The sequence below is a fragment of the Lithobates pipiens genome, unplaced genomic scaffold (assembly GCF_037356315.1).
Source record: "Lithobates pipiens isolate NorthernLeopardFrog02 unplaced genomic scaffold, aLitPip1_a1.2 Scaffold_18, whole genome shotgun sequence".
NCBI classification, from domain to species: domain Eukaryota; kingdom Metazoa; phylum Chordata; class Amphibia; order Anura; family Ranidae; genus Lithobates; species Lithobates pipiens.
Genome location: NW_027507758.1, coordinates 477,348,723 through 477,376,093, shown reverse-complemented (window position 1 = coordinate 477,376,093; position 27,371 = coordinate 477,348,723). Strand labels below are relative to the sequence as shown.

Sequence of the window (27,371 nt, the reverse complement as noted above, 5' to 3'; positions counted from 1 at the left end):
AATTATATCTGATCAGAGTGACCCATACATATTTGAATCGTGAAAAAATGCAGTGTGATAACACCAACAAATAGTGAAGTGCAGAATGTGCCAAGCCAACTCTCTTCCGTACAGGTGATTTTCTGTGTAAATGCTGATCACACTGGGTAATTACCTTACTGCTGTAAGGTATACAGCAAAAGAATAGCCTTTTAAAAGGAACACCAGGAGATGGATGGAGAGGGGACTTCACATTTCTCTAGCGTCACCATATATCGTCTGATTCCTAGCAGCATGTATACTCCAGGGATAGACAAAAGGAATCCACCATAGTGTAGTATATTAAACAATTAACGATTTTATTGAACAACTGTAAAACTACTCACAAAGGGGATAATAGCAGAGCGCACAGCAAACAATCAGACCAGCGAACGTGTCGCTCGCGTGTAAACGTCACTTCCGGTCTTCCTACGCGTTACGTCGTTCAACGACTTCAACTGGGATGTTTCCATAGTGGCCGGAAGTTACTTTTGAGAGTACTGGGCGGGTATGTTCCGCCCTTCGTTTAACATATGCTCAGGGCAAGCCGAACGGACTGAGGGAATGTTGGGAGGGCATGCTCCGCCCTTTATTTACAAATCCCGTCACGAACGCAGCTCCCTGCAAACTAAATGAGCAAAACAAAAAAGGGGAATCCAAAGCGAGCGACGAAGGCTCGAAGCCCGCAATAATATAAATTTGGACAAAAAAGTATTTTAATTGACGGTCGCACCGCTTACTATGTGTACTCCAGAATAGCGCTTGATCCTTAAGGCTTATAGTACAACAAAAACGCCCGCGGCCATTTTATCGGAGACTGTGGATATGTCTCTGTATTATTCAAGGAAGCTATTGTAAATGGACATAAGATAGTTAAAGTAATGGAGGTGGCCATTAATTCGGTAAAAAACGCCTAATCTCTTATTTAGGCATAGGATCAACCTACTAATGTTTAATCGTTATCATAACCCAAAAAAATACAAGCATAAAATTAAATAAACTAAGTTAAGACTAATATATAAAATACATATGTATATATCGAATCTGTAAAATACACATATATATATATGCAAAGGACCTCTAAAAAAAGATTTTTAATATATTTAAAAATATAGTATAAATATGGATTATATGTATATATATACATATAGCAGAACATTTCTTAAAAGAAATTATTTCTCTCAACCCAAACATGCATATATAAAAAATATACATGTTTGGGAGGTCTGTTATGCCACCATAAATGTAAAATGTATAAAAATCAGATATATAAAAATACTTCCACTAAAAATTATCCAAATATTAGAAATAAAGATAAAATTAAAATTACAGAAGAATCGCGGAAGTGACGTATACATTACAGCTTGTATAATATACGTCTAAAATATAATAATAAAATAACCAGTATAGATATTTATATAAGAGGACTGGTAATGAAATGTGGCCAGAGAAAAAAAGGAACAGAGAGAGAACTATGTGTAACATGATTATAATCCAGAATAGGGAAAGAGGTGAAGGGGATGTAGGGGGAAGGCTAAAAATTACTAATAAAACAATTCAAATCAAATTCAACATTCAATCCTCTGGGGGCAAAGGTGTCAAGGGCAAATATTCATTTTGATTCTATCTGGCTCAAAGTCCTAACTTTATGTCCCCCTCTCCAGTGTTTAACATAGGGAACAATACCCCAAAACTTCAAGTCCCTGGGATCTTTTTTATGATGGATAGCGAAGTGCTTAGAGACGCTATGTTTGTCAAATCCCTTTAGGATATTTTGTATATGTTCCTTGATCCTGATCCTCAGGGGCCTCTTTGTGCGGCCTACATACTGAAGGCCGCAGCTACATTCTAAGACATATACAGCACCCTCTGTATTGCAACAGATAAAATCCTCAATTTTGTGTGTGTTACAAGTACAGGTAACACACACAAAATTGAGTTATGTATGGGTCACTCTGATCAGATATAATTGTTACTATGACTCTGACCAGATATAATCGGTGTTTGCTGCTATAGATATTAATATATTAATTTTGTTTTACTGCTGCTGTTTTTATTTTATATCTTTACTTGCTACGTGTATTTCACTTATATCGATTCTTGGTTATATGCACTTTCTGTATTTATTATAGCACCATTGCTGGTACCACTTAAAATTATTCACGTAACAATCTATATATATTTTAATGGTATGCACATATTTTTATGCACAGACGCACTTTGATTCACTAGCTTTTATTTGTTCAAGCACGTTTGCACTTTTTTGCTGTTTCTATGTTAATATTGTAATATGGATTGTTTTTTGTGATAGCTCACTATTGGATTTCAATATAGGAAGCGCAACACACCCCCCTCTTTCAGCCTTGTGAGCCTCCCACACAACAGAGGGGGGGACTCACAAGAAGTATTTCCATGAAAGTACTGTGCCTGGAATGATATTGATGCAGAAACAGTAATCAAGTCTTTCAAGAAGTGTGGCATATCAAATTCATTAGATGGTATCGAGGACGACTACTTGTGGCAAGATGAGGAAGAAGAAGCTGAAGAAGAGGAAGCTGAAGCTGAGACCACACCATCTGATACATTTGTAAGGCAGTCATCATATGGATCGAATTCTGTATCACAAGATGTCATTGATGTACTTATGATATCAGATGACGAACAGGAGGATTTTGAAGACTTTTAAAGGGAAACTGTCACGCCAGCAAAACCTGTAAAAATACGGTAGCTTGCAGTTATGACGGGCATTGCTAACTCGCCAGGGACTTGCCCGACACTTGCTTTCTCTCTATTGTTTATTATCTTCCTCTTATCATCAGTTCCAGTTTGGTTGACAGCTTAGAAAACAAACAGCATGGTAGCTCCCATGGGTTTATTGTCTTATCCTTCCTTTCAGCTTTAGAATGAATTAGGAAATGTTTAATCCACTTGCACTGTTTTATGTTTACATGTTTGATGAAAAACAGCCTTATGTTTATAAGTGACAATTTTCCTGCTAAGTACCTGCCATGATATAAGCATTTGAATTAAAATTACCATATTGAAATCAAATCTGTTTTATTAATTTTTATTTGGTGTGTGTTGGAAGAGGGGTAGTCTTATACGGTGAGTATATCCAAAACTCTATATTTTAACTGGAAAAGTTGGGGGAGGTCTTAGACGTCCAGTCGTCTTATACGCCGGAAAATACGGTAACTGTGTATGTCCATTTTTCTGCTATTATATCCCAAGGCCTTTTTCCAAAAGACTTCAGGACCATGGTGAATCTTTACCAGATTTACATCTTTAGTAATATAGCAGTGAACAAACCTCTTGATACAATCAGAATAACATTGCATATCCACTTTCTTAGGCCTCTTGCACACAAGTCCCTCTAGGAGCAGTGAGCTTGACTTACTAAAACTGGAGAGCGCAAAATATGTGCATGGTAGCCAATCAGCTTCTAACTTAAGTTTTTTAATTAAGCTTTGACAAAAAAAACTGGAAGCTGGATGGTTTCTATGCAGAGCTGCACCTGATTTTACACTCTCCAGTTTTAGTAAATCAGCCCCATTTTGTCTCTCCCATCATTTTAGTGTGCCCAGGAGGGTCAGGTGCACTGCCCAGTCTTTCTGCAGGCAGTCTGTCAGTCTATGGCAGGCTATGGATGGATCGGGCTGAATACTGTGCCAAGTGGTACCTGCATTTAGGTCCCTCTGCTTTCAGGGACCAAGGTCCGGAATGCAGGCCTTCTGAATGCTGCCTTCTACTATTCTCCTCTGTCCACCCTCCCTCCCCCCTCTCCCTCTCTTATCCCCCCTCTCTTATTTTCCTTCCCCAACCTCTTTCCTCTACCCTCTTACCAAAGAGCAGTGTAGCCAACCATACTAAACTAATTCAGAAAAACTGGTAACTTATACTGATCCTAGGCACTAGGCTTCTTTTTCTACTATTAGATCAGTGCCATTATTGTTGTTTTTGTATGCTTTTTTAACTGCATTGAATGCCTGCCCCTGTGTGGTCTACAAAGCTGTCATACTTTTGTAGCACTACCCGAGTCGCTTGAATTTTGGTTTGCTCAGGTCTTCCAATGATTAATCCACAGTCAGTCACAGGGTATTCACACAGCCACTTCTGCTCGTTATTTAAAATGACCAATCTAGAATTTCTTTTTGTATTTTAGCCTAGGTTCACATTGCTGTGGGTTAGAAATCGTGCAAATTCAGCTGAACTTGCACAATTTCAACCCGGCAATGCAGGCCGACTTCAGAGGTGATTTGACAGACAGAAACTACTTTTGGGAATCGGTATGGCGCAGCAAAGCTGCCGTTGCGCTGTTTCGGAGATTTGACATGCGATTTGACATGTCAAATCCCATGCCACATCACTCCAATGTGAACCTGGGCTTATTTGGAGAACTTGGATAGGAGAAGGGATGTAGTAGGATTCTCCAAATTGATGATTTACAGGTGAGGGCAACTCTCTCAATTGAATTGTGTAGCAGATTGTGTGTAGGACCATACAGCAGCAGTATGGTATGAACAAGTCCCTTTGTAGCAGGAATTTTGCCTCTTCAAGACACCAGTCCCCTTTAGCTTGCACCCAGTAGCTGACTTCTACCACTCGGGGGCGGGGGGGTGTCTAACAGCACAAGTCCCTAGGATCCCTCACGGAGGGGCTGTACTCACAAGGCTCCTGAAGCACACACGGCAGCCTTCCTCAGCAGTACCAGATAAGATCTGCGGACATCCTACCTCAGTCAGCTCTCACAAGAACCATGGGTTGCAGCTTTAGTGTTCCAGGCCCACAGGCTGCCCACTTGAAGCCTCATGGCAGCCTGTTCTGGGGAGAGGCAACAGCCCCCTCCCCTGCTGGACCTCTCTCTCTAGAGGAAGACCCAAAGCCCATGTGCTCTTCAGATATAAATACAGTCACCCAGCAGGCATTTGGGAACTTCCCCTTCTAATTGGCCAGGACTGTATAGACATCCATGCTCTCATCTGCAAGGTTTCCTCCCACTGTCCAGTACATCCCACAGGGGAGGGCTGGGCTGGGGGGCAGGGATGCAATTGCCCCCTGGGCTGCTCTGATATGCTGTGGCAAAGGCTGCTGTGCCATCAGCTCAAGAGCACACATGCGCAGATCTTGAGCTGGCCGAGTCCAGTACTGTGATCCAGCGATGTCTTCATTTCAGGGCTGACAGTCTGTGTTACACAGCACAGCCCCGCCCAGCCCCTCCCTCCTCCACACCATTGGCTGGCAGAGGCAGGACCTGCTTCTTTCCCCGCCCACACTCCGGGGCAGCCCATGTGCTGTCTGTGAGGAGGATGTGTGGGCGGGAAAGTTCAATCTGAGCAGTCGGCTGGAATCCAGTAAGGCTCCTGGGAGGCTGAGACCATCCTAGTAAGTGAACTCCTCCTCCCTCCCCCACTTTGCAGCCAACGAGTTTTTTTTTTTTTTCTAGCAGTCTGAGCAGTACCTTCTAGATGGTATGATGTGGGCTCACACTGGAATGCTGTGGTTTGGCTGCAGTGCTGGTGTCCTGGTCCCATAGAGGTTGCACATTCTTACTGCATGTTCTGAAAACGTCCTGCATGCTGCATCTTTGTTGCAATTCCAGAAAATGCAGCAAAAATGTGCAACCTAAAAGAAGTCTGGGGGACTGTGAAAGCCGCCAGTACACTCGCACTGCAGCACACTAAAGGCTTGTATTCACTTGCAGCAGCCACTCCTCTAAAAAGTGATCCATGCTCAGGTCACTTTTCAGAGGCATTTGACAGGCAGTGAGGAGTTGATATTACATTTCATCCCTGCCTGTTTTAACCCTCTAAATGCCATTCTCTGCAGGTAATTATACGGTTCACTTTAAACTCCACCTCATTTGCATTACTCTCTGTAGGTATTAGATGTGCTCTCACCTTATTGTTTGCACATCTAATATCCAAGGGTACTTTCACACTGGGGCGGTGTGGGCAGTAGTGGTAAAGCATTACTCGTTTTAGCAGCACTAGCGGGGCACTTTAAAACCCACTAGCAACTCAAGAAAGAGTTAAAATCGCCTGTGTTGCTCATTTCAGTGGGCAGGGCACCTCTCCCAAACCGCCCCAATAATGCTGCTTGCAGGACTTTTCAGAATGTCCTACAAGCGCACCGCCCCATTGTGAGGGCGCTCGGGGCTTTCACACTGGGGTGGCATGAGAGGCAGTTTACAGGCGCTATTTTTAGCACTAAAACGCCTGTAAAGCGCCTTCAGTGTGAAAGGACCCTAAAAAGAGTTCTGGAAATAAGGTGGAGTTCAAAGTGAATTTCTACACCTAAGTGGAGCGCTCCTTTCAGAAGATTTGAGGATATTATTAAACAGAGACTGGTGGACTTAGGCCACCATAGACAGATTGAAATTCTGCCTGTTCAGCAGAAATTTCAATCAATCTATGTGCAGACTGGCTGCACAGAATTCGATCTATCAACTGACAATACAACCAGCTTGTCTTTATTTCTTTTTTTTTTATCACTGCTGGCTGCTAAGCTGCCGGCAGCGATCACTGTATTCTGATGGCTTGAAAACTTTCACCTCAGAGCACACACCCACACACGGCCCTTATGGATGCTTAGTAAATCAAGTGCCAGGCTTCACTAGCATTACACCTGTGTGACTGCCACCAAGTCTGGGCACAAGCTAGCACAGGCTCCTGGAAACATGGGAAGGGTGGCCAGTAAGAGGAGAGCTGGGAAATTACATTACTTGCCTCATATTCCTGCCACTCCTAAACCTGCTCCACTGCAGCACCAGGCCCACAATGCCCTTAATCTGGCTGGTGCCCCAGGGTGTGCACCTGCATGTGCTTTTCTCACTACCCGCAATTGACACAGGTGGAGCCTGCACCGTGGTGAATATGGTGGTCATGCCAGGGAGAAAGCAGGACTTGCATGTTTAGCCTGCTGAACTCGCTATGACTCTCGGCTACTCTGCTGGCTTGGCTTGCCCAGTGGTGTGGTGCTCACTCAACAGAGAAGCTCCAGACTCCACAGGTAGCACTTAGTGTGGCGGCAGTGACAGAACAGTCTTTAGTCTTCACCTTCCTGCAGTCTTATTGGTCTTTGTACTGGGTGTGGGGAAGGGGCAAGCTCTTTTTCTCAGTCTCTCTGGGGCAATCATGCAGTCTCTCTCTGGGAGACTGCTCCAAAATGATTGCCCCCACACGGAGTGACCGCTCCACACTGCCCTCACAGAGAGTGACCGCTTCACACTGCCCACACAGAGACTGACCGCTTCACACTGCCCGCACAGAGAGTGACCGCTTCACACTGCCTGCACAGAGAGTGACCGCTTCACACTGCCCGCACAGAGAGTGACCGCTTCACACTGCCCGCACAGAGAGCACGACCGCTTCACACTGCCCGCACAGAGAGCGCGACCGCTTCACACTGCCCGCACAGAGAGCGCGACCGCTTCACACTGCCCGCACAGAGAGAGTGACCGCCAGTGTCAAGCAGTCTCTCTCTCTCTCTCTCTCTCGGGCAATGTGGAGCAGTCTCCCTCCCTCTCTGTATGGGAAATGTGGTGTAATGGATGGTCAGCTGATTCTGGGGTTCAATGGGCCACTTGACTGGACTTTCCACCCAGGCCTAAGGCTGCCAGCCCTCCCCTGACATCCCATATCTACCAGACCAGTGTGAAACTTTCAAAACAACATGAGCAGCACTGAGAACACTGAGCAGACTCTATCAAACAATCACAGCTCTCTGTTAAGCAGACCGCATATGAATTTGCCTAGCTGTCTCCCTGTTAAGCAGAGAAACCAAAAACTTTATACACTCAATCTAGCACCTACTAGCACTAAACTTTTTAAAATGGACAAATATATTGAAACCAAAAATGTATAAACTAATCACTGCATGTTATTTTTCTCCTAAGGTACAATTTTAAAAAGATGGAAGAAGAATTGGTTTGACCTTTGGTCAAATGGATATTTGATATATTATAGCGACCAAGAGAGAGAAGACATGGAAGATAAAGTTCTTATGCAGCTAGACTGTATAGACATTCGTGTGGGCACTGCGTGCAAAGGTACATAATTTTATATATATATATATATATATATATATATATATATATATATGGATAAAAACGAATACGCAAACCACAGTAGGAATAAAATAATAATAGGAGCAGCAGCCAACATTCAGTGTCCTCACATAAAAAGCAAGTAAATGAATGTAAATGAATAAAGGTGGCGCTAACTTCAAGAAAAAAATGTAAGTGTTACACAATGTTTCAAAACCTATAGTGCTGTGAAAAGTTAATAAAATATTTACCTTCAAATATCACACATAAATAAATATAAAACCTAATATAGTTGATGAATAATGTCTAAAACTGTAATCCAATCAGTGAAATACTATATCCAATTAACAAAAATAAGTCTCAAGCATTAAAGTGCATGTGCAAGGAAACCCCCCCAAAAAATATTAAAGCATTAAATAATAGTAGAATGTGAAGATCGGATGCAGGAAAAAAGCATCAACTCTTAAACGTTGTGGTCTCACTTGCTTCCACCATCCAGAATCCACCAGGAGTGTGCCCTAGTCGCTCACCTTATTCAAAGACCACAGCAGGTCTAACAGCGCTTTGGTAAATAAATCCTTAATGGCAGATCACCTTACAATTTCCACACCTTTCCACTCCTTAGCCCTTGTACACACGGTCAGACATTCCGACGGAAAATGTCCGATCGGACCGTGTTGTCGGATAATCCGACTGTGTGTGGGCTCCATCGGACTATTTCCATCGGAATATCCGACGGACAAAGTTTTAGAGCTGGGCTATAAAACTTTCCGACAACATGATCCGATTGGACGTTTGTCCAATTGTGTGTAGAGAATTCTCATCGGACAAAGTGCCACGCATGCTCAGATTAAATTCCTAGACCAAAGCTATTGGCTATTAGCCTGAACGTAGTCCCGTCGTAACGAAATAACGTCATCACGTTACGTACGATCGGATTTTCCGACAACTTTGTCCGACTGTGTGTATGCAACACAAGTTTCGGACAAAATCCGTCTGACAAAATCAGACGGATTTTGTTGTCGGAATGTCCGACCGTGTGTACAAGGGCACCAAACCAGGGATAGGATGTAAAAGCAGCAATTGGGAATGGTAAATGTAAAAAGCACTCTCTACTGTATCAGTCCTCCTCACTCTCCTCCATTCAGGGACATATAAGACAAAGAAAATCTCCATAGTGCAGCAATTCTGTAAAAACAATGATTTATTGAATAGTAGTAACTTACATATACGATAATAAGCAATCAGCATCAATACATTCAGAGCTTCCAGTCTCAGTCACAACCGGAAACTAGGTCATCTGGCTCCCTAGGAGCTGGGTGACATCACTTCCGGTCCCGGCCGAGACCGGAAGCTCTGAATGTATTGATATTTTATTTAGTTTTAATTTTCACTAATGTATTAGATGTTTTTAGAGATGCATCAGTAATCCTCATGGTGGACTTAATTCAGACTCTCTTCCTCATGGTGGATTGTGTGGGCAGCCTGATAATAAGGAGCAATGCTACACACTCAGATACACAATAAGTGCGCACAGGAGGCTCTATACCTGTGATGTACACTCATACATAATATCTGATTTACGTTGTGCGGTTTATTGTAATGCATTTTTTTTGCCACAGATATAAGTTTGCCAGAAGGAAAGTCAAAGGACTGCTGCTTACAGATTATCTGCCATGAAGGAAAGGTCATAAACATCATTGCCGAAAGTACAGATGACTGCTTGTATGTATTCCTACATTTTTTATTATGGAAATATAATGTTAGAAATACAGTACCTCCCATCAAATTGTAAATTGTATTTTTTACATTAATGCTCACTCTATACCTCACTTTGGACATTTATTTTATAATTCTTGGTCTTCCAAGGTATTATAAAAGTGAAAAAAATATACATATATACTGCACATATATATTATACATATATAAATACAGTATAAAATATACATACTGTACCTATAGTATCTAAAAGCTCTCACAAGCAGGGCCCTCCTTACCCAATTGTTTTGAAACTGTACAATTTCCCTTAATTTTGTGAAGCATTATGCAAACTGTTGGCACTCTATAAATCCTATATAATAATACTAAACCTAATATACGGTACGTTTGCAAAGTTTACATACTGTAGATAGAACAGCGAGATTTTAGGTATCTCATAAGGCTTTATACAATACAATATACAGTAGGTACTCTTCAAATGTTCATATGTCATGATTCCACACTCCAGTTGTAAGATTTCCTAACGGCAGCCTGCCTCTTCTCCATCCTCGTTCCTCCAACAAGCCATCCTAACAAAAGGGTCCTTCTCTCTTCTCTGGGTTTCCCAAGTATTTTTTTATTTTACATTATGGAAAATTTATCTGAGCAACTTGACAACATAATTTTTTGACTTTTTAGTGGCTATGAAAATTGAGTAGTACTCAAAAAAGTGGAGATAACCTACCAAAGGCGTACCTAAAAGGTATCAGAAGCCTGCCCAGGACCGTGCCTGTCAGCAACAGTGTAATAATAATATAGTAGTTTTCAATATATCTGAACTTCAGATCTAATCTGTCAGCCATTTTAAAATCAGTAAACTGAGAAAAAGTATTCTGTCATTTGTTAGACAGAAAAGATTTTTCTATGAGCCCCTCTAATCTATTTTTCACATTGTTATTAAGGGCGCACTTTCCATGACTTTGTGACTAAGCTTCAAACACCTGCTATTCTTGTTTTCAATAAGAATACCTCAAAGGCAAAGAAGGCCACTATAACTGGAAAGGGGAATGATACATGATCCATGAATAACCCTGAAACAGGGCGCTGCCTGGCAGGCAGCACAGCCATGTCCGGGGCTGGAACAATGGGTGGGCAGAAGGGGCGGCTGCCTTGGGTACAGTGGGTATTATAGGGATGGGGGTGCTGTAAGTTCCTTCTACTATAAAAATGAACAAGTAATGACGGCATCACTACTTCTGTCAGCCCAGCGGTGAAAGTAGCAAGGAGAGGAGGAAAGGGCTGGGAGAAGGTTTGAGCTGTGCTCTCTCTCCTCCTCCTCCTCCCAAGCTTGCCATAGTGCCATAGGGGGGTGCAATTTGGCATCTCTACCCTGGGCACTGGATGATCTTGTCCCGGCACTGGCCATGTCCTCAACCTCACTTTTCCCTGCTGTTATAAAGCACTACAGTGTGGTCAATGACCCATTACAGTCTGCTGGGATATACAGTATAAACTTATACTTTATAATATCATTTTATAGTTCTCAGTCAGACAGATAGATGGAAAGTGCCCATATCCCTACATATCATAGTTTGTTTCAAGCAGTTAGAAAAGTGTAAAATAAAAGCTGGCTAGTGCAGCCAGGTGAGAAAGTATTTATATTTCTCCTTTACATTCCAGTAAATTGCATGACATTTTTCTTTCAGTTGTTTGTTGAATATACTTGTAACATAATAGTTGCCATAACTGGTATGAATTATCTTTCTCAGGGCCTGGGAAACAGCTCTTCGGGATGCCAGAACAAAAACAGTATGTACTGCATATATATGTATTACTGAATTTTATTCAGGGTCAGTGTCGGGTTATTTGACTCTGACTTCTGAATGTATAAATTTGTTTTAAAACTAAACTAAATGTTAAACTTCTGTTCAAATCTGTGTAGTGGTCGTGAAATAAAACCACATTTATTTTTGACAGTATTTTACTGTAGCTGCAACCCAGGTGGAAGCCCAATTTATGGGCATTTCTATGAAGGAGCTACAGCCAGCACCCCCCTTAATTCTGCAGCCCTCCATGTAAGAGGCTATGCCCCATTTGACAACTTTTATTTACTGAAAATATTTAGTTGATTCAAAAATAAAAGACTAAGCCCAGGCACAGCTATTCAGCGGAGGGAGACTGCAGTAATAGCCAACAGCTTGTGTTGTTAATGGTGGTGAGCTAGTTATTCATGAAAATACAAACCCACAACAGCACTCCCCAGCTATGTACTTTGTATAGTACCTGACATGTGCTTTTGTATGCTTGTGTTTTTGCAAATGGTGGCGCTCCTCTGCAGCCACCGTTACAACAAAGCAATCCTAGAGCCACTACTCCAGCTCTTCTCTTCCCAAATACCAGGTGGCCGCTGTTATGGGCTCAGTCTTTCTTTTCACCCTAAAGAAGGTGGCATACGAGAGCAGAGAAGGCACACGGTAGCATTATTATAGGAGGGCTGCAGGTGTTCCATCTGGCATCTTTCAGAGGAGGTGCAGATGGGGTTTGCATGGGCTCTGTGTGTCTTGTCTGTCATGCTCCTTCTCCTCCCACACTCTCAATCAGCAATAATTAAGTATTCATCTCTTTGCTAACAGCATGGTGAGAAAGCAGTGTGTGGGGTGGGGGGCTATCCATCCACGCTACCCAGCAACCACTACATAGATCTGAATAGGACCAAGTGCAATGTGCACTGCATCTACTGGGGGATTTAACAAGCAGATAGACCCCATCCCAGAGAACATTTTCCTATATTGGGTTCCCCAAATAAATTTTGAACATTACAGAAAGTTTTTAAGAGAATATGGTGCTATAATTTGTTTTTGTAAAGGCTATCTCACTTAAAGTCGACCTGAATTTATAAAGCTAATATTTGCTATCTTATAGAAATGTTAAAGTGGTTGTAAAGTTTATTTTTTGTTCTTTTAAAATAATAAACATGTTATACTTACCTGTGCAATGGTTTTGCACAGAGCGGCCCCAAACCTTCTCTTCTGGGATCGCCTGCTGGCAATCTTGGCTCCTTCTCTTCTGCATGCAGTATTATAGCAAGCCGCTTGCTGTAGGGGCGCATGTGTGGGCTTGCTCCCGAGCTGGGCTATGTGCATCCATAAAACAACAAATACAAGAGTGCTTCCAAGCCCTGTGGAAATCAAGAGAGCCACAAGCCCAGGAATAGATAAAATCAAATTTCACTTTAATGTAAAGTTAAAACATGATCCTGGACCCAACAGTAAGTTACACTGAGAAGTGGGTAGATTACTGCCACTGGGGTCACTGAGATGGCGCGTCCTTCTGAAGTCCTGTGTACTGGAACCAGGTGTGATGTCATGCACCTGTCGAAAGAGCGCCTGAGTGTCGGTGACTAGCTTTTCTCCTTTGGCTTGAAATGGTTTGAGTGCTCTCCAAGACTTCCAGTTTGCCCTTACCAGCCAACGTTTGGGCACTCTTCCCCAGGCGTATGGCCTTAATACATCTGATTCCAGGACACAGGACTTCAGGCAGACACACCATCTCAGTGACCCTGGTGGCAGTAATCTACACACTTCTCCCACTGTCCTGAGGCTCCTTGGTGGTGTAATCTACTGTTAGGTCTGGGATCATGTGTCATCCTTCAGCAGTTGGGATTATGTGTTTCTCCTCTCCACTGCCTTGGTCATGTATCATTCTGGGCATTCCTTCGTGTCATGCCTTTTAACTTTATATTAAAGTGAAATCTTCTTTTATCCATTCCTGGGCTTGTGGCTCTATTAACTTCCACAAGGCTGGGAGTGCTCCTTTATTTGTTGTTTTTTGCTCATGTCTCATTGCTGGTCAGATGAATAGTTGGAGCTGCCCTTACTGTGGTTATCCACATATCCCATGGGAAACTTAATTATGCTTGGTGCTTGCATTTTTTTTCTATGTGTACTCTCTGCTCCCTTCTTTACAGGCTTTGACTGATAGCAGCAGAAGCCAATGGCTCCTGCTGCTGCCTAGTCTCCTGTGAGAAGAGAGAGAAGGGAAAAGAGCTGCTGCAGTTGGGTATAGCGCTGGATTGAGAGAGGGCTCAGGTGAATATTTAAGGGGGGCTGGGGAAGCAGCTGTTGAAATATTTTTAGCCTTATGCAGAGAATGCATTAAGGTAATAAACCTTTTTTGCCTTTATGCCCATTTTAAACTAGCCTAAACAGTACCCTAGAAGATTGCCACTTTAGGATCCAAGAAATCTTAGAAGCCAACATGTCATTCAACATCTTTCACCTAAATTCATCTCACTCATAGATGCTAATTACATGGTACACAAAAAACAAACTATGAAGCTCTGAATGCAGTTGAATAAAGCCCTTGCTATAGGTTTAGGATATGGAGATATATATATATATATATATATACCTTATGAAGCCTGTCTGGAATACTCCCAGGACATTGCTAAGTGAGGCCTAGTCGTCACTGCTCACCTCCACCATCACAGGAGTAAGCTCTCAGAGCTACTGCATCAGGGGAGAGAATGAGTATGATAGGGGGTTTGAATCAGAGAAAGAACCCACTCCTGTGATGGTGGAGGTGAGCAGTGATGACTAGGCCTCACTTAGCAACATCCCAGGAGTATTCCAGTCATGCTCCATAAGGTATGTAAACGGCCTACACCTATAGCAAGGGTATTATTCATCTTTAGTCAGAACTGCACAGTTTGTTTTAGTCCCGGTTCACATAGGTGGGATGCGGGAACACTGCAAATCCACTGCGTGTTCCCGCATCACACCTGACTTGTAAGACAGTTCACACTGCGATATGCAAACTGCTGGGAGTGTCAATACAATGTTACTGACACCCCCATTTCAGTTTGCATATCGCACTGCGAACTGACAGTTCGGACATGAATCGGATTGCATGGGTGTGACCACTCATGCGATCTGAGACCAAAAAAAGGGTCCTGTGCGAGTTTGGTCCGAATGTGATGTGAATTCAGCCTTACTGTCTGTATGGCTGAAATCGTATCGCACTGACATCGCATTTGATCTACTTTGCAGTGCGGTGTGAATCAAATGCACAGCACACAAGTGTGAACCCAGTCTTAATATACAAACATCCCTTACCTGCATAGGCAGTTTTTTTTGTAAAGGTGAACTATCCTTTTAAATGCAGCTGCTAGTTAAATATGTGATACAACTGGGATTCTTATTGAGATGCCAAGAATGATAGGGATGAAATGATTGAAATCAATGTGGTTTTACTGTGCCTTTCATCTGTGAAAGCTGGCAGTTTACTGGTTTCTATGGCTTTTTATGCACTACTCATTGCCTTGTTCAATAAGTCTGTGTATGCCACTATACACTGCAAGTGGGTTTTCTTGTGGGCAAAATTCAGATGTATAGAATCGTTACTTGTTTTAACAAGTTACAGTTTTGTAGTTACTATTATTTTTCATCCATAGAATATCCTGCCTCCACCACTGCTGTATGATCAAGGTATTCTCGGTCCTGCTCCTCCCTATTCTGAATTTGATGCTCCTCCTGTAAGTGTCCATACTTTTTTAAACAAATGCCAATCGTATTGTTCACTTTTAACATGATCCTAAGCAAACTTTGTAACTCTTCTCAAATGTGAGATAGAACTGTAACTAGAAAGGAATTGTACAACTAAAGAAACTTTAGGATAGTTGTTTATACATCAAGATTATATTCATTTTAGTTCTCTAACATAGCAATGGCAAGGAAATTACAATGTACAGGACAGCAGGGAACCCCTTTTGAAATGTTGAATTGATGTTAATACCGTAAATAAATCTGTACCCCAGCCCAGGCAAACAGCTACTTAGGTAAACTAGCTATGGGCAGCCCTTGCCTTCCCTCTGCAAGGCAACCCACGGTGTATTGCTTATTAGAGGGAAATTGACCATATATTACCTCTTCACTGTCTATCTTAAAGCGGTTCTTCACCCTAAAGGGGAAGTTCCGCTAGTATTATCCCTCCCCCCTCCGGTGCCACAATCGGCACCTTTCGGGGGGGAGGGGGGTGCAGTTACCTGGATAATCCAGGTAACTGCACCCACTTCCGGCCAGACCGCCGCATGGCTCCGCCCACCGCCGCATGGCTCCGCCCCCGTTGTGTTCTGGGAAACACACAGTTCCCAGAGACACAGCGGGGAACCAGCGCAGCGCGACTCGCGCATGCGCAGTAGGGAACCGGGCAGTGAAGCCCTCTTGCTTCACTTCCCGATTCCCTGACAGAGGATGGCGGCGGTGGCTGCAGCGAGACGAGCGATCGCTCGTCATCTGCCGCCGACATCGCTGGAACCTGGGACAGGTAAGTGTGATATTATTAAAAGTCAGCAGCTGCAATATTAGTAGCTGCTGGCTTTTAATATTTTTTTTTTTTGTGCAGCTCCTCTTTAACCTTGAAAAGCCCTTACTGCAGGCAGTTTGCAGGGTGGCTGTGGCACAGCCCCATTCAGTGGGTCACATTCATCCTCAATACTACCTACTAAATTAAGGTGACCACATTTTTTAAAATTAAATCCGGGGGCATTTTTTTTTTCTACTAGTAATGACGGCAATCAACGACTCATAGCTGGACTGTGATATTGTGGCGGACAAATTGGACACTAAGTGACACTTTTTGGGAACCAGTGACACAAATACGGCGATCAGTGCTAAAAATATGCACTGTCACAATCAGAGTTAAATGTGTGCCTAACAAGTGTTTTCTTACTGTGGATGAGGTGCTTTTATTAAAGGGAAGGCATAGATCCCTGTACCTGTACACAGGATCAATGTCTTCCATACTGACATAACGCAGAGTAAACACAGTTGATTGATAATAAATGGCTTCAGCCAAACACTAACCATGAGTGAAAGAATAGTTTTTGTGTTATCATTCATATTCTCTGAAAAATGGCCAAGAAATCATAAATTCTGCCAAGGTATGTAAACCTATGAGCACAACTGTATAGTGGCTGCATTCATTTCCTTTTTTAGGCTAAGTACATTTTATGCAATTACAGGAAAATAACTGCAAGAATTCCAGTGTCCTAACTTCCTGTGCTCTGAACTGATATATCAAACAATCGTGTCAGTTTTTCCAACTGCTTTTTGTGAACAGAATATCCCCCTATGTAATGAAGATGATGAATGGAGGATGGGTTAGTAGTCAAAATCAGGAGAGCAGGCTAATGACAACATGGCTTCCTCCATAGATACAGTACATGAGCGTAGCCATCCAATGACAGGAAGTGTACTACAAGCAGATCACCAGGTGAAAACAAAGGAAAAAACCTAAATATGAAAAACGACTGCAGCCACCACATCAGTAATGAGCTGTAATATATTATTTTGTTGTTGTTGAGTTTAGATACACTTAAATCACTGTCGACACAAACCTGTACATCCATAGGGGTAAGCTTTGGCCCAAACCCAGCCTGCTCGCAGTTTAGCACAGTGCTGAATAAACTAGTTATATTTGGTGAGTTTGCTGACACGAATCCCTGGCTAATGTTTGTAAACACATATCATCAAGGGATCTGTCATTTTGCAGTGACTATATTTGGTCAATGGTATCACCCAGAATCCCTGGCTGTTATGTTTAAATATGTTAGCCTGCTGGGGATCTGTGATTTTGTGGTGGGAATGTGATGGATGTACATTGTTAAGCATTGAATCACCATCTTCAGGCCATGCACACACCTGACGCCATATATGATATATATATGATGTCACATTGGATCCCTGGCTGTGTGTGTGTTCGGCTTGTTTACAAACAACAGCAGGCTGAGGAGCTGTCATTTAGCAGCCATAGTGCTACTGTGGCTAAATGATAAATCCCTGGTGAGTTTTTTTTTACAAACAGAAGCTGGCTGGGGATTTATCATTTAGCAGTATTACTGCTACCGGAGCTCAATGATAAATCCCCAGCCACTGTCTGTAAACAAACCAAAATTAAATCATACTCTATAACATCACATGCATCTTTAAGCATCCTTTTTAATAAATTGACATATTTTTACTGTTGTCCTTTAAGCCAAATTAAAAGACCCTCTAGTGAGCCATATTTTTTTTTGTATTAATATATATCCTCCATGGCAGTGCCCAGCTATCCTTGCCCTATGCAAATCTTGCCGACTGCACAATGCATATATGCAGAGTCAGGGTGGATGGGTCTTGATGCCCAGCCACAGCAGCTATGCATCCATGCAGCTCCAAGGTTCCATGCGGAGTTTGTCCTAATTGCGTGCTTCAAGCACACTGATTGAGCTGTCACAGGCTGGTTCTTGACCTTTGTCAAGGTGTTTACAATTCATAATGGGACTTCATAAGGTTGTCTGTTTCTGAAACTGACTGTTATTTTATACAGATGACTCCAGGTAAAGCACATGACTGGTAGAATGAATGCAGCTTCCCTACACTTTGGGTGATATTTAGGTGCTAGAATTTGCCTTCCAGTCACAGGTTAGAGTAGATGCATATGCTTGGATGGTGTTTAGGCATCTAGACAGTTATTTTGTTTTGATCATTTCCAGAAAGAGTTAAGCTGGCTATACATTATACAATTTTCTTATTCAATTTCCTTCAACTATGTAGTGCAAGGGCCTGCCTGATTGCATACAAAGTGTTTAGGATTGACTTCATATTATATGGTTTTGGTAAATCTAAAGGAAAATTATACAATAAATTTGTATAGGGTATGACCAGCCTATATGACATCACATTCTCAAACAGTTTACTAATGCACTATGGAAGTTTTGTCCTGTAAGTAGTGCTTGATGTTATACTTATCTGTAGCTGTGTCTGATGGGTTGAATTTTGCATCTGAATGTCCAAATAAAAAAATAATAAATTTCAACTAATACGAAAGAAATTATAGCGGATATAATGAATGAATTCAACATGATTTGTTAATTTGTTAAAGATCTAATGAAACAAAAGGTCAACTCAAAGTAAATCTTACACTCCAATCAGATGATTAATTTTGTGCCGGAGGAAGGATGACTGGCAAAGTGCATTCCTGAGAACTGAGTGAGAAAGGTGTTGTATTGTATTTGAGCAGAGGAGAAGAGATATTGTGATTGTGTGTGTTAAAAGATTCAATAGACAAACGACTTCCAAACTACGAATCATTATCACAAATATATATATACATAAATAAATACCGAATTTCAATCAATACGAATAAAATTATAGCGCACGTAATGAATTAATTCAACATGATTCGAGATTCAGTATAACGAATACCAACATTCAGACAGAAATAATTAATTATCCGAAAACGTATTAACGTAACATAACGAATATAACACAATAAAATGATGTGTTTTATGAATGAAAATGAACCCGAAACTAATGACATTTTCCGTTGTGCACAAGTATAGTGTCTGATACTTTTAAAGCTTTAGTCCTGTCTGATACTTTGCTGTTATTGGGTAACAGAGCTAGCCAGTGTTTGAGGATGGGAAAATCTTGTAGTCACGTATGAGGTCTGCCCATTGATGTGCATATCTTTATTTATTCTTAAATGGAGGAAAGTAATGGTTGGCAACAGGGCCGCTGATAGAAATCATGGGGCCCCGTACAGCCTACCTGACGGGCCCCCTTCAGCTCCACCCCTGGCCCCGCCCATGGTCCCTCCTTCAGCCCCGCCCCGTGACAGCCCCTCCCCAGACCCCGCCTTGAAACAAAGTGCAGGTTTGTCTACAAGCGATAGGCATGGCTGGCACTGTCTGTAGCACATTACGGCATTGGCGGCATGGGTGACACTGTCTGTAGCACATTACGGCATTGGCGGCACAGGTGGCACTGTCTCTGCAGGCAGCACATGCGTTATGGGCCATAAAGCATGTGCTACCAGCAGACAGTGCTGCCAATGCTGTAACGTGCTGTAAACAGTGCCAGCCGTGACACTAATGGCATAACGCATGTGCTACTTGCTAACATAATGCCATTGGCAGCATGGATGGCACTGTCTCTGCAGGCATCACATGCGTTATGACATTAGCGTCATGGGTGTCACTGTCTGCAGCACAATATGGCATTGGCGGCATGGGTGACACTGTCTGCAGCACATTACGGCATTGGCGGCATGGTGGGCACGGTCTCTGCAGGCAGCACATGCATTATGGCCCATAATGCATGTGCTGCCTGCAGAGACCGTGCCACCCATGATGCCAATGCCATATTCTGCTGTAACAGTGCCACCCATGCCGCATGCGTTATTGCCCATAACGCATGTGCTACCTGCAGACAGTGCCACCCATGCTGCCAATGGCATAATGTAAAGATGCTGCTGCAGTAGTAGTAGATCTTGAATCCACCCCCCCCCCAAGCAAGCACACACCTGTCTGTGTTCTGTGTTAGCCGGGCCCCAGGAGTCACTTCTTCCTTGATCCTGTTGCTGGTGGCTGTCTGGACTGGAGTACGAGTGTCCACAAAAGTTTCCAGTCAGATGCCAGATCGATCTGCTACTTTTTTTTCTTCCGGTACCGGCGCTCGTCTCTGCTTTTTCTCTAGCCGAGCGAAGAACATAGCAGAAGGGGAGGAATCACTCCGCGCCAGGGAAGGCAATATAGAGGACGTGCTGGCCGGAACTTGAGCCAGCATGAGGAGCGGGCGCAGAGAGGACATTCTTCCGTTTCCGAAATAGAGAAAATAGTCCCTCCCCCTGCCTATTGAGCTATCGGCCTAAAAAAAAATGTAAAAAGAACGACAAGGGGTGGGGGGGGGGGGGGAGAGAGTCAGTCAAGGTGGCTGGGGGATTTTTTTTTTTTAACATTAATTGGATTTTTTTTTTAACATAACATTAATTAGGTCTCTGTTTAGGTTGCCCGGGCCCCCCTGCTGGCCGGGCCCAGTACAACAGGGCCAGTTGTACTGGCCTATCAGCGGCCCTGGTTGGCAATGTATTGATGATCACCGTAAGGCTAAATTAAGGTTTAAATGTAGCAAGAAGGTGACATTTGCAGTAAAAAGGAAAAAAGCTAACCATAACATTCTGTCATTGTCAGCCTTATGGATATGATCAGCACCCTGGTACTTATCCAGTGCAGGGATCACAGGTTATCTATACTAGAGATGGACAAGCTTACACTGCATATCCAGCACAAGGTGAGAATTTATGCATTTTATCATGTATTAGTTCATATATCCACTTGCAGACTGGACCATTTTGCTGGTCAAAGACCAGACCACTTTTTGCGATTCGGCACTGCGTCGCTTTAACTGACAATTTTGCGGTCATGCGACGTGGCTCCCAAACAAAATTGACGTCCTTTTTTTCTCACAAATAGAGCTTTCTTTTGGTGGTATTTGATCACCTCTGCGATTTTTATTTTTTGCGCTATAAACAAAAATAGAGCGACAATTTTGAAAAAAACGCATTATTTTTTACTTTTTGTTATAATAAATATCCCCCAAAAATATATAAAAAAACATTTTTTTCCCTCAGTTTAGGCCAATACGTATTCTTCTACATATTTTTGGTAAAAAATAATCAATTATTGATTGGTTTGCGCAAAAGTTATAGCGTTTACAAAATAGGGATAGTTTTATAGCATTTTTATTAATAATTATTTTTTTTTTTTTTTACTAGTAATGGCGGCGATCTGCGATTTTTATTGTGACTGCGACATTGTGGGGGACCCATCGGACATTTTTGACACATTTTTGAGACCATTGTCATTTATACAGTAATCACTGCTATATAAATGCAGTGATTCCTGTGTAAATGACACTGGCAGTGAAAGGGTTAACCAGTGGGTGGCAGTGTAGGGGTTAAGTGTTCCTAGGGGTGTGTTACTAACTGTGGGGGGGTTGGGCTTTCATTTAGTGTACACTGATCTCTGCTCCAATCACATGGAGCAGAGATCAGCGTCACTAGTTGCTAGGCAGAATGGAGAAATGTTGTTTATACAGCATTTCCTCCATTCCGCTGCTCCGTGAGACGATCGCGGGGATGCCCACGGCGATCGAGTCCGCGGGTCCCGCGACCGGACTCACGGGGGTCCCGACCAGCGCGGGAGCGCGGCGCCGCCGGCGCGCTCCCGATGGCAGGGCGGCATCGAATATTGGACGTACCTGTACGCCAATATGCCTGCCCGTGCCATTCTGTCGACGTACATCGTCGTGCGCTGGTCGGGAAGTGGTTATTTACCAACATTGTGCCTGACCACCTTGACATTTTGCACGTTATGGCCAACATAGGTGTGCAATCCTTGTAGCTAAAGGGATACATCAAAGACTACAGGGTGAACTATTCCTTTAAAATAATATATTCAAATTAGTTTAGTGGTCAGACATTCTGAACTTTTTGAAGTGCTAGTACTAAAGCCGCGTACACACGGGCGGACTGTCTGGCCAACTTAGTCCGCCGAAACACATTTCAGCGGACAGTCCGCTCGTGTGTGGGCTTCAGCGGACTTTTTCAGTCTGGCGGACTAAGTATTTCGGAATTTCCGTAATATTGTCCGTCAGACTTTGGTTTCAGCAGACAATCCGCTCGTGAGTAGGCTAGTTGGACGGACTAAGTATGGCGCATGCTCAGAAAGGATTTACACGGCGGAAGGTTGCATTGCAGTGTATTGGACTTCCTATTTCTAGTCCCGTCGTACGTGCTGTACACGTCATCGCGCAAACTTTCGGCGGACTGTTTTACATCCGTGTGTGGTCAAGTCCGTTCATTCGAAAGTAGGACGGACTGTCCGTCGGATTGTCTGACGGACTAAGTTGGCCATACAGTCCGCCCGTGTGTACGCGGCTTAAGTCATTTTTCTGAGATCATTCATAACAATTTGAAAAAAGAAATTGAACCCAAAATTGGAGTTGTTGCATATAGTGATCAATCAAAATGATTGCTTAATTTTTCATAATATAAAAGATAAAATCTGATTGGTTCCTGTTAGCGCCAACTGCACACCACTAATTATGATGAGAATTTTACAACTGACTTTTTTTTTTTCTTCAGGTCCTGGCGGCACCAATCATATCATCATCCGAGAGAGATACTATGACAATGATGGGGACCTGGCTATGGGAATGCTGGCAGGAGCGGCTACAGGGATGGCACTTGGGTCTCTGTTCTGGGGATTTTAAATGGCATCTTAGTTTCAAAAGAAATTATTTATTAAATGAACTAAATATATTTTATATGAATAGGTTTGGTTGTCTGCTTAACAACTAATGTAGTAGGTCTATAAAGGACAGTACTAATTTGAGTTAGTTGGGAAAAAAATCACTAAAGAAATAACATTTGTATAAAGGATATGTGCGTGTGACTCAGGCCGCGTACACACGGGCGGACTGTTCTCCCAACTTTGTCCGCTGAACAGTGTTTGGGCGGACAGTCCGCTCGTGTGTGGGCTTTCAGCGGACAGTTTCAGCGGACAGTTTGACGAACAAGGTTTTTCGGAATTTCCGAAAAACTGTCCGCTGAAACCTTGTTTCAGCGAACAGTCCGCTCGTGTGTAGGCTTGTTCGTCAAACTAAGTTCCGCGCATGCTCAGAAAGGATTTACACGCTGAAAGTTATAATGCAGTGTATAGGACGTCGTATTTTTCGTCCCGTCGTACGTGCCGTTCACGTCATCGCGCACGGTTTCAGCAAACTGTTCGTCCGTCATGTGTGGCCATGTCCGTCCATGCTAATTTTGAGCGGACTGTTTGCCGAAACTGTTTGACGGACAAAGTTGGGCGAACAGTCCCCGCGTGTGTACGCAGCCTCAGTCAGCATTTATTGTAGATGAGTTACAGAAGTGTATAATGCAGCAAACTGCGAGGGAATAATTATATATAGTATGGAGAACATATTAAAACTTTAATAAGTAAATGTTGTTTAAACTGTTATTACGTTCATGACTGGAATAAAATAAAAATGTAGTTGTAGAAGTGTTAAATTTTAAAAAGCAGTACTTTTATTTGTACAGGGAGCAAATTGTGTTTTAGGATAAAGTTCCAAGAGATCTACCTTCTCATCAGGACAAGAAGTACAGGAGGCCATACAATGTGTACAATCGTTCAAATTTAAACAAATTATTGGATTATTACAAAGATATTCATAAAAAATGTACGAACTACAAAATATGCTAAGCCAGCAATTGCACGTTATTAAAAGTGTAGAATAGTAAACTTTTGCTCGCTTCAAGCATCCAATTATGTGCAAGACAATGTAAAAAAAATATAAGCGCTTATGCCTATAAATGGGTGTTTGAAGCCAACACTGGTTCATATTCCTCATTCAAGTAAATTCTCTTCAGACTGGGTTACAAAGGTTTTAAGCCAAATGTGCCTATTTTGTGATTTCACATAAAATAAATAAAAATTTCACCTATAAGATGAGTTTGAATTTGCAATTTTGGTAGAAATATAACATACTACAGAACACCCCCTCTCTTCCTGTTCTGAAGTCCATGAAGGGAGAACACTGGTTAGCATTTCAGTTCAAAGGAGGCATTACGTTGTCATCTCACATCAGGAAGTTAGGAGTTTGTTGGAATTTTTTGTAGGTTAACATGTATTTTTCTGTATTCCTAGCATTTTATATAGATAAAACATGGGGAAATGTGCATGCTTTGCAGAAATGTACTGAATATGTTTTTTTCACAGACATACTTTAACAAAAGTTATTGTATCATAATGACTTGGCAAAGAATTGTAAAAAAAAAAAAAAAGGGAGTAGAAACAAAAAGTTATTTAAATAAATCTTGAATAAATGTTGGAATAAAATTAAAGCCTAGCAAATAGTTTATTTCCAAAATGTTATAAAAGTGTATGTTCACCATTATGTCTATATAATGTAGTATATTTATTTTATTATGTGCCGTTTAGGTGGAACTGAACTCAAAAAGTGAAAATTTACTATGTTTTAGAGATGGTAATTGTGCCCTCAGAAGTATGTTGTCTGGAATTCCTCCTAAAAAATAGCACTTTTTGGTATGGAGTGTTCCTAGGCACTCTTGTTCCTACAGCCTCATAGCTGGATATTTGCAGTATGTGATATAAGGTGCTGCTGCCTCTGACTGCTACTTTTAGGAGATTTCAAATTAGATTTTTTGATGCCACTAATGTGTTGCTAACTGTTGTTCTTGCTGGAGGCTCTGACACTAGGAAGCAAAAGAAACAGAGGAACAGCGCTCTTATATCATACAATTACATAAAAGTCACCATCGTGAATAAACAAATAAATCTTCATTTGAAATATTAAAAAAACATAAAAATTGTGAAGTCCATGTATAGATCCCACATGTGAAAAATCATCCTTAGTGAGTATAGGAAAGGTTCCTCTTCACCCGCATGCAGATACACATAATGCACTCACCAGACTTAATTGACCCCTATTACAGGGAGTCAAATTTTGCCATCATAATATGGATCATGATTATATGAGAGGGGCTGAAATTTGTTGTGGGTAGGGATTCCATAATTGGATGTTGGTGGCCGTTCCTGTTGGTAACTAGATGGATGGCCCGTCCTAATAGGAGAGGCTGGATTTATCCTCTTTTGGTTAGTTCTAGGGTTCCTCCCAGTATTTTCCGTATTATTTGCCCTAGGCTGGATGGGTGGGTGGGTGTTTCCACCACATTCCCTCCTATGGCCATTGACTGAGCCTCCCTATTTGGTGATGGCTCCCTGGATGCAATAACTTCATTGATGTTTAATTCCTGCCACTTATATGCTTTGTTTTCTCTATAGTCATTCCATCACTCTTTGGTATTTTTAAAATTTTTTGTGTTTGATGTCTTTACCAGCTTTATCCAAAAACGTTTGTATTTGAACAGATTTTTCTTTGTATTCTGATGTAGCTTTGAATGGACTTTTCTGTTAAATCATTTTTTTTGTGGCTATTTTTTTTAGTATTTTCTTTCTCCTTGATATTAATAGATCTAATAATTTCTGCTTGTTTAAATTAAAGAAATGATACCACTCGGTTGCTAAATCATGATCCTCCAGACCATTATTGGGACATAGATCCCAGTGGAGCCACCTGGGGGTCATTTTGTTCTTACTATATTTCTCCAAGGTGGTCCCACCAGGTTCACAATTGTTTGTCTAAAGTGCTTTTTGGGGATTTTGAAATTATGTACAGTATCCTTATGTGCTGCATCTTGTGCAGAGGAAAATAAATAATTCATATCAGTGTTTCTATTTGTCATAAAATTAAAAATATCCATTGCTGTAGGTGTGTCACTACTAAGTGATTAACTAAAGGAAAATATAGGAACCAAAGGTTCCAAACCCGCACAACTCTATAACCAAAAGCGAATAAACTACAATAAATAGCTGTGGGTAGTAAAGTGTAAAAAACACCTATAACGTGAAAAAGAAACAGAGGAACTCATATCATAAAATTACTTATCATAAGTCACTATAGTGAATAAACCAAAAGTCTTCATTTGAATTATAAAAATACATATAAATTGTGAAGTCCATTTATAGATCCCACATGTGAATATCGTCCTCAGTGAGTATAGGAAAGGTTCTTCTCCACCCGCATGCAGACGCAATGCACTCCAATTAATGTTATGAGTAAAGATTTTTGTTTTTTAAACTTGATTTTAGATTTTATATGCATTAGATTGCAATAAATATATACATAGAAATATTTTATGATAGATATCTTAACCAATATGCAAGATTTTGGCTCCATAATAATTAAGGATGGCTGTGGATTCAGTTGGATTGGCCCAGGCTGGTTATGCACTATATAAAAGTGGTCAGACGTATCCAAACATGTAACCCCTGAAAACGTCAGACATAGGCTAACAAAATGGCATTGGGTGGTGTTTGAGATACGTAATTTCCAGTCAGCTGAACCGCAGGTGATTCCTATACAATACATGCTGTACCTTGTCTTTTTTTAAGTAAGTGCAATACAACCTTTTTTTAAATAAATGATTTGAATTACTACACCATGAGAGTATCCTTTCCTCTTCCTCTCTATATGGCTACACTGGAGCTTTGAATATGCTATATGTATGCTAATGAGTAGACGCTATTATTTTTGTAATATAAGTTTGTCTGAAGCTGCAGTTTGGCTCAGACTAATTATGTCAAAGTTCTGGTTTCTGTATCAGTTCAGCTGGGTTGTGCTAGTTTTCACTTTCCCGTGGGTGTCGCTGTCACCACCAGTAAGTGTTGGAAATGCAACAGGCTGAATGCATTGGGTACCCCTTTTACTCAGAAACAGCCCGGTGGTAGTGGTTCATCCACTGTGCATTCTGGGTAAGGGTACTTAAGGTACAGGCGAAATATTTTTGGGGTTCGTTATCCTGACCTCATGGCCCTCCTGGCCTGAGGTGTGTGCTGCCTTTCTCTATGTCTCGGGGCTGGCTGGCCCGAGGCATTGCAATTGAAAGGGTGGGCTCAAAAGTCTTGGGGCCTACCAATCCAGGGGTGGTCCTGTGCTGTCTTGCCTGCGGGGAGAAGCCAAGCGACTGGAGGATCCAGGGGAGGACTTTTTCCGGAGAGGACAGAGCATCAAGGCTTGTATCTCTGGAAGAGCCTGGAGACTCAGTTGGAGGAAGCATCCCGGGTCACCTATCACACTGTATTGCCAGATCGGCTGAAAGAGACTGGTACTGTGTGACAACTCTTTAATTTTACAACAAGTTACTG

At 42.0% G+C, this 27,371-nt stretch overlaps 1 protein-coding gene across 2 annotated transcripts in view; it reads left to right on the top strand.

Moving 5' to 3' along the window:
* The window catches only part of PLEKHB2 (pleckstrin homology domain containing B2), a 79,408-nt gene extending 52,743 nt beyond the window's left edge, over positions 1-26,665 (top strand). For both annotated transcript variants that reach the window (XM_077488362.1, XM_077488361.1), the window contains exons 3-9: positions 7,913-8,065; positions 9,685-9,787; positions 11,530-11,569; positions 15,213-15,293; positions 20,772-20,871; positions 22,727-23,041; positions 23,484-26,665. In XM_077488362.1, the coding sequence (XP_077344488.1) occupies positions 7,913-8,065; positions 9,685-9,787; positions 11,530-11,569; positions 15,213-15,293; positions 20,772-20,871; positions 22,727-22,854 (605 nt within the window). In that variant the 3' untranslated portion in view covers positions 22,855-23,041; positions 23,484-26,665. The remainder of the gene's footprint in view (positions 1-7,912; positions 8,066-9,684; positions 9,788-11,529; positions 11,570-15,212; positions 15,294-20,771; positions 20,872-22,726; positions 23,042-23,483) is intronic.
* Positions 26,666-27,371: the final 706 nt, after the last annotated feature.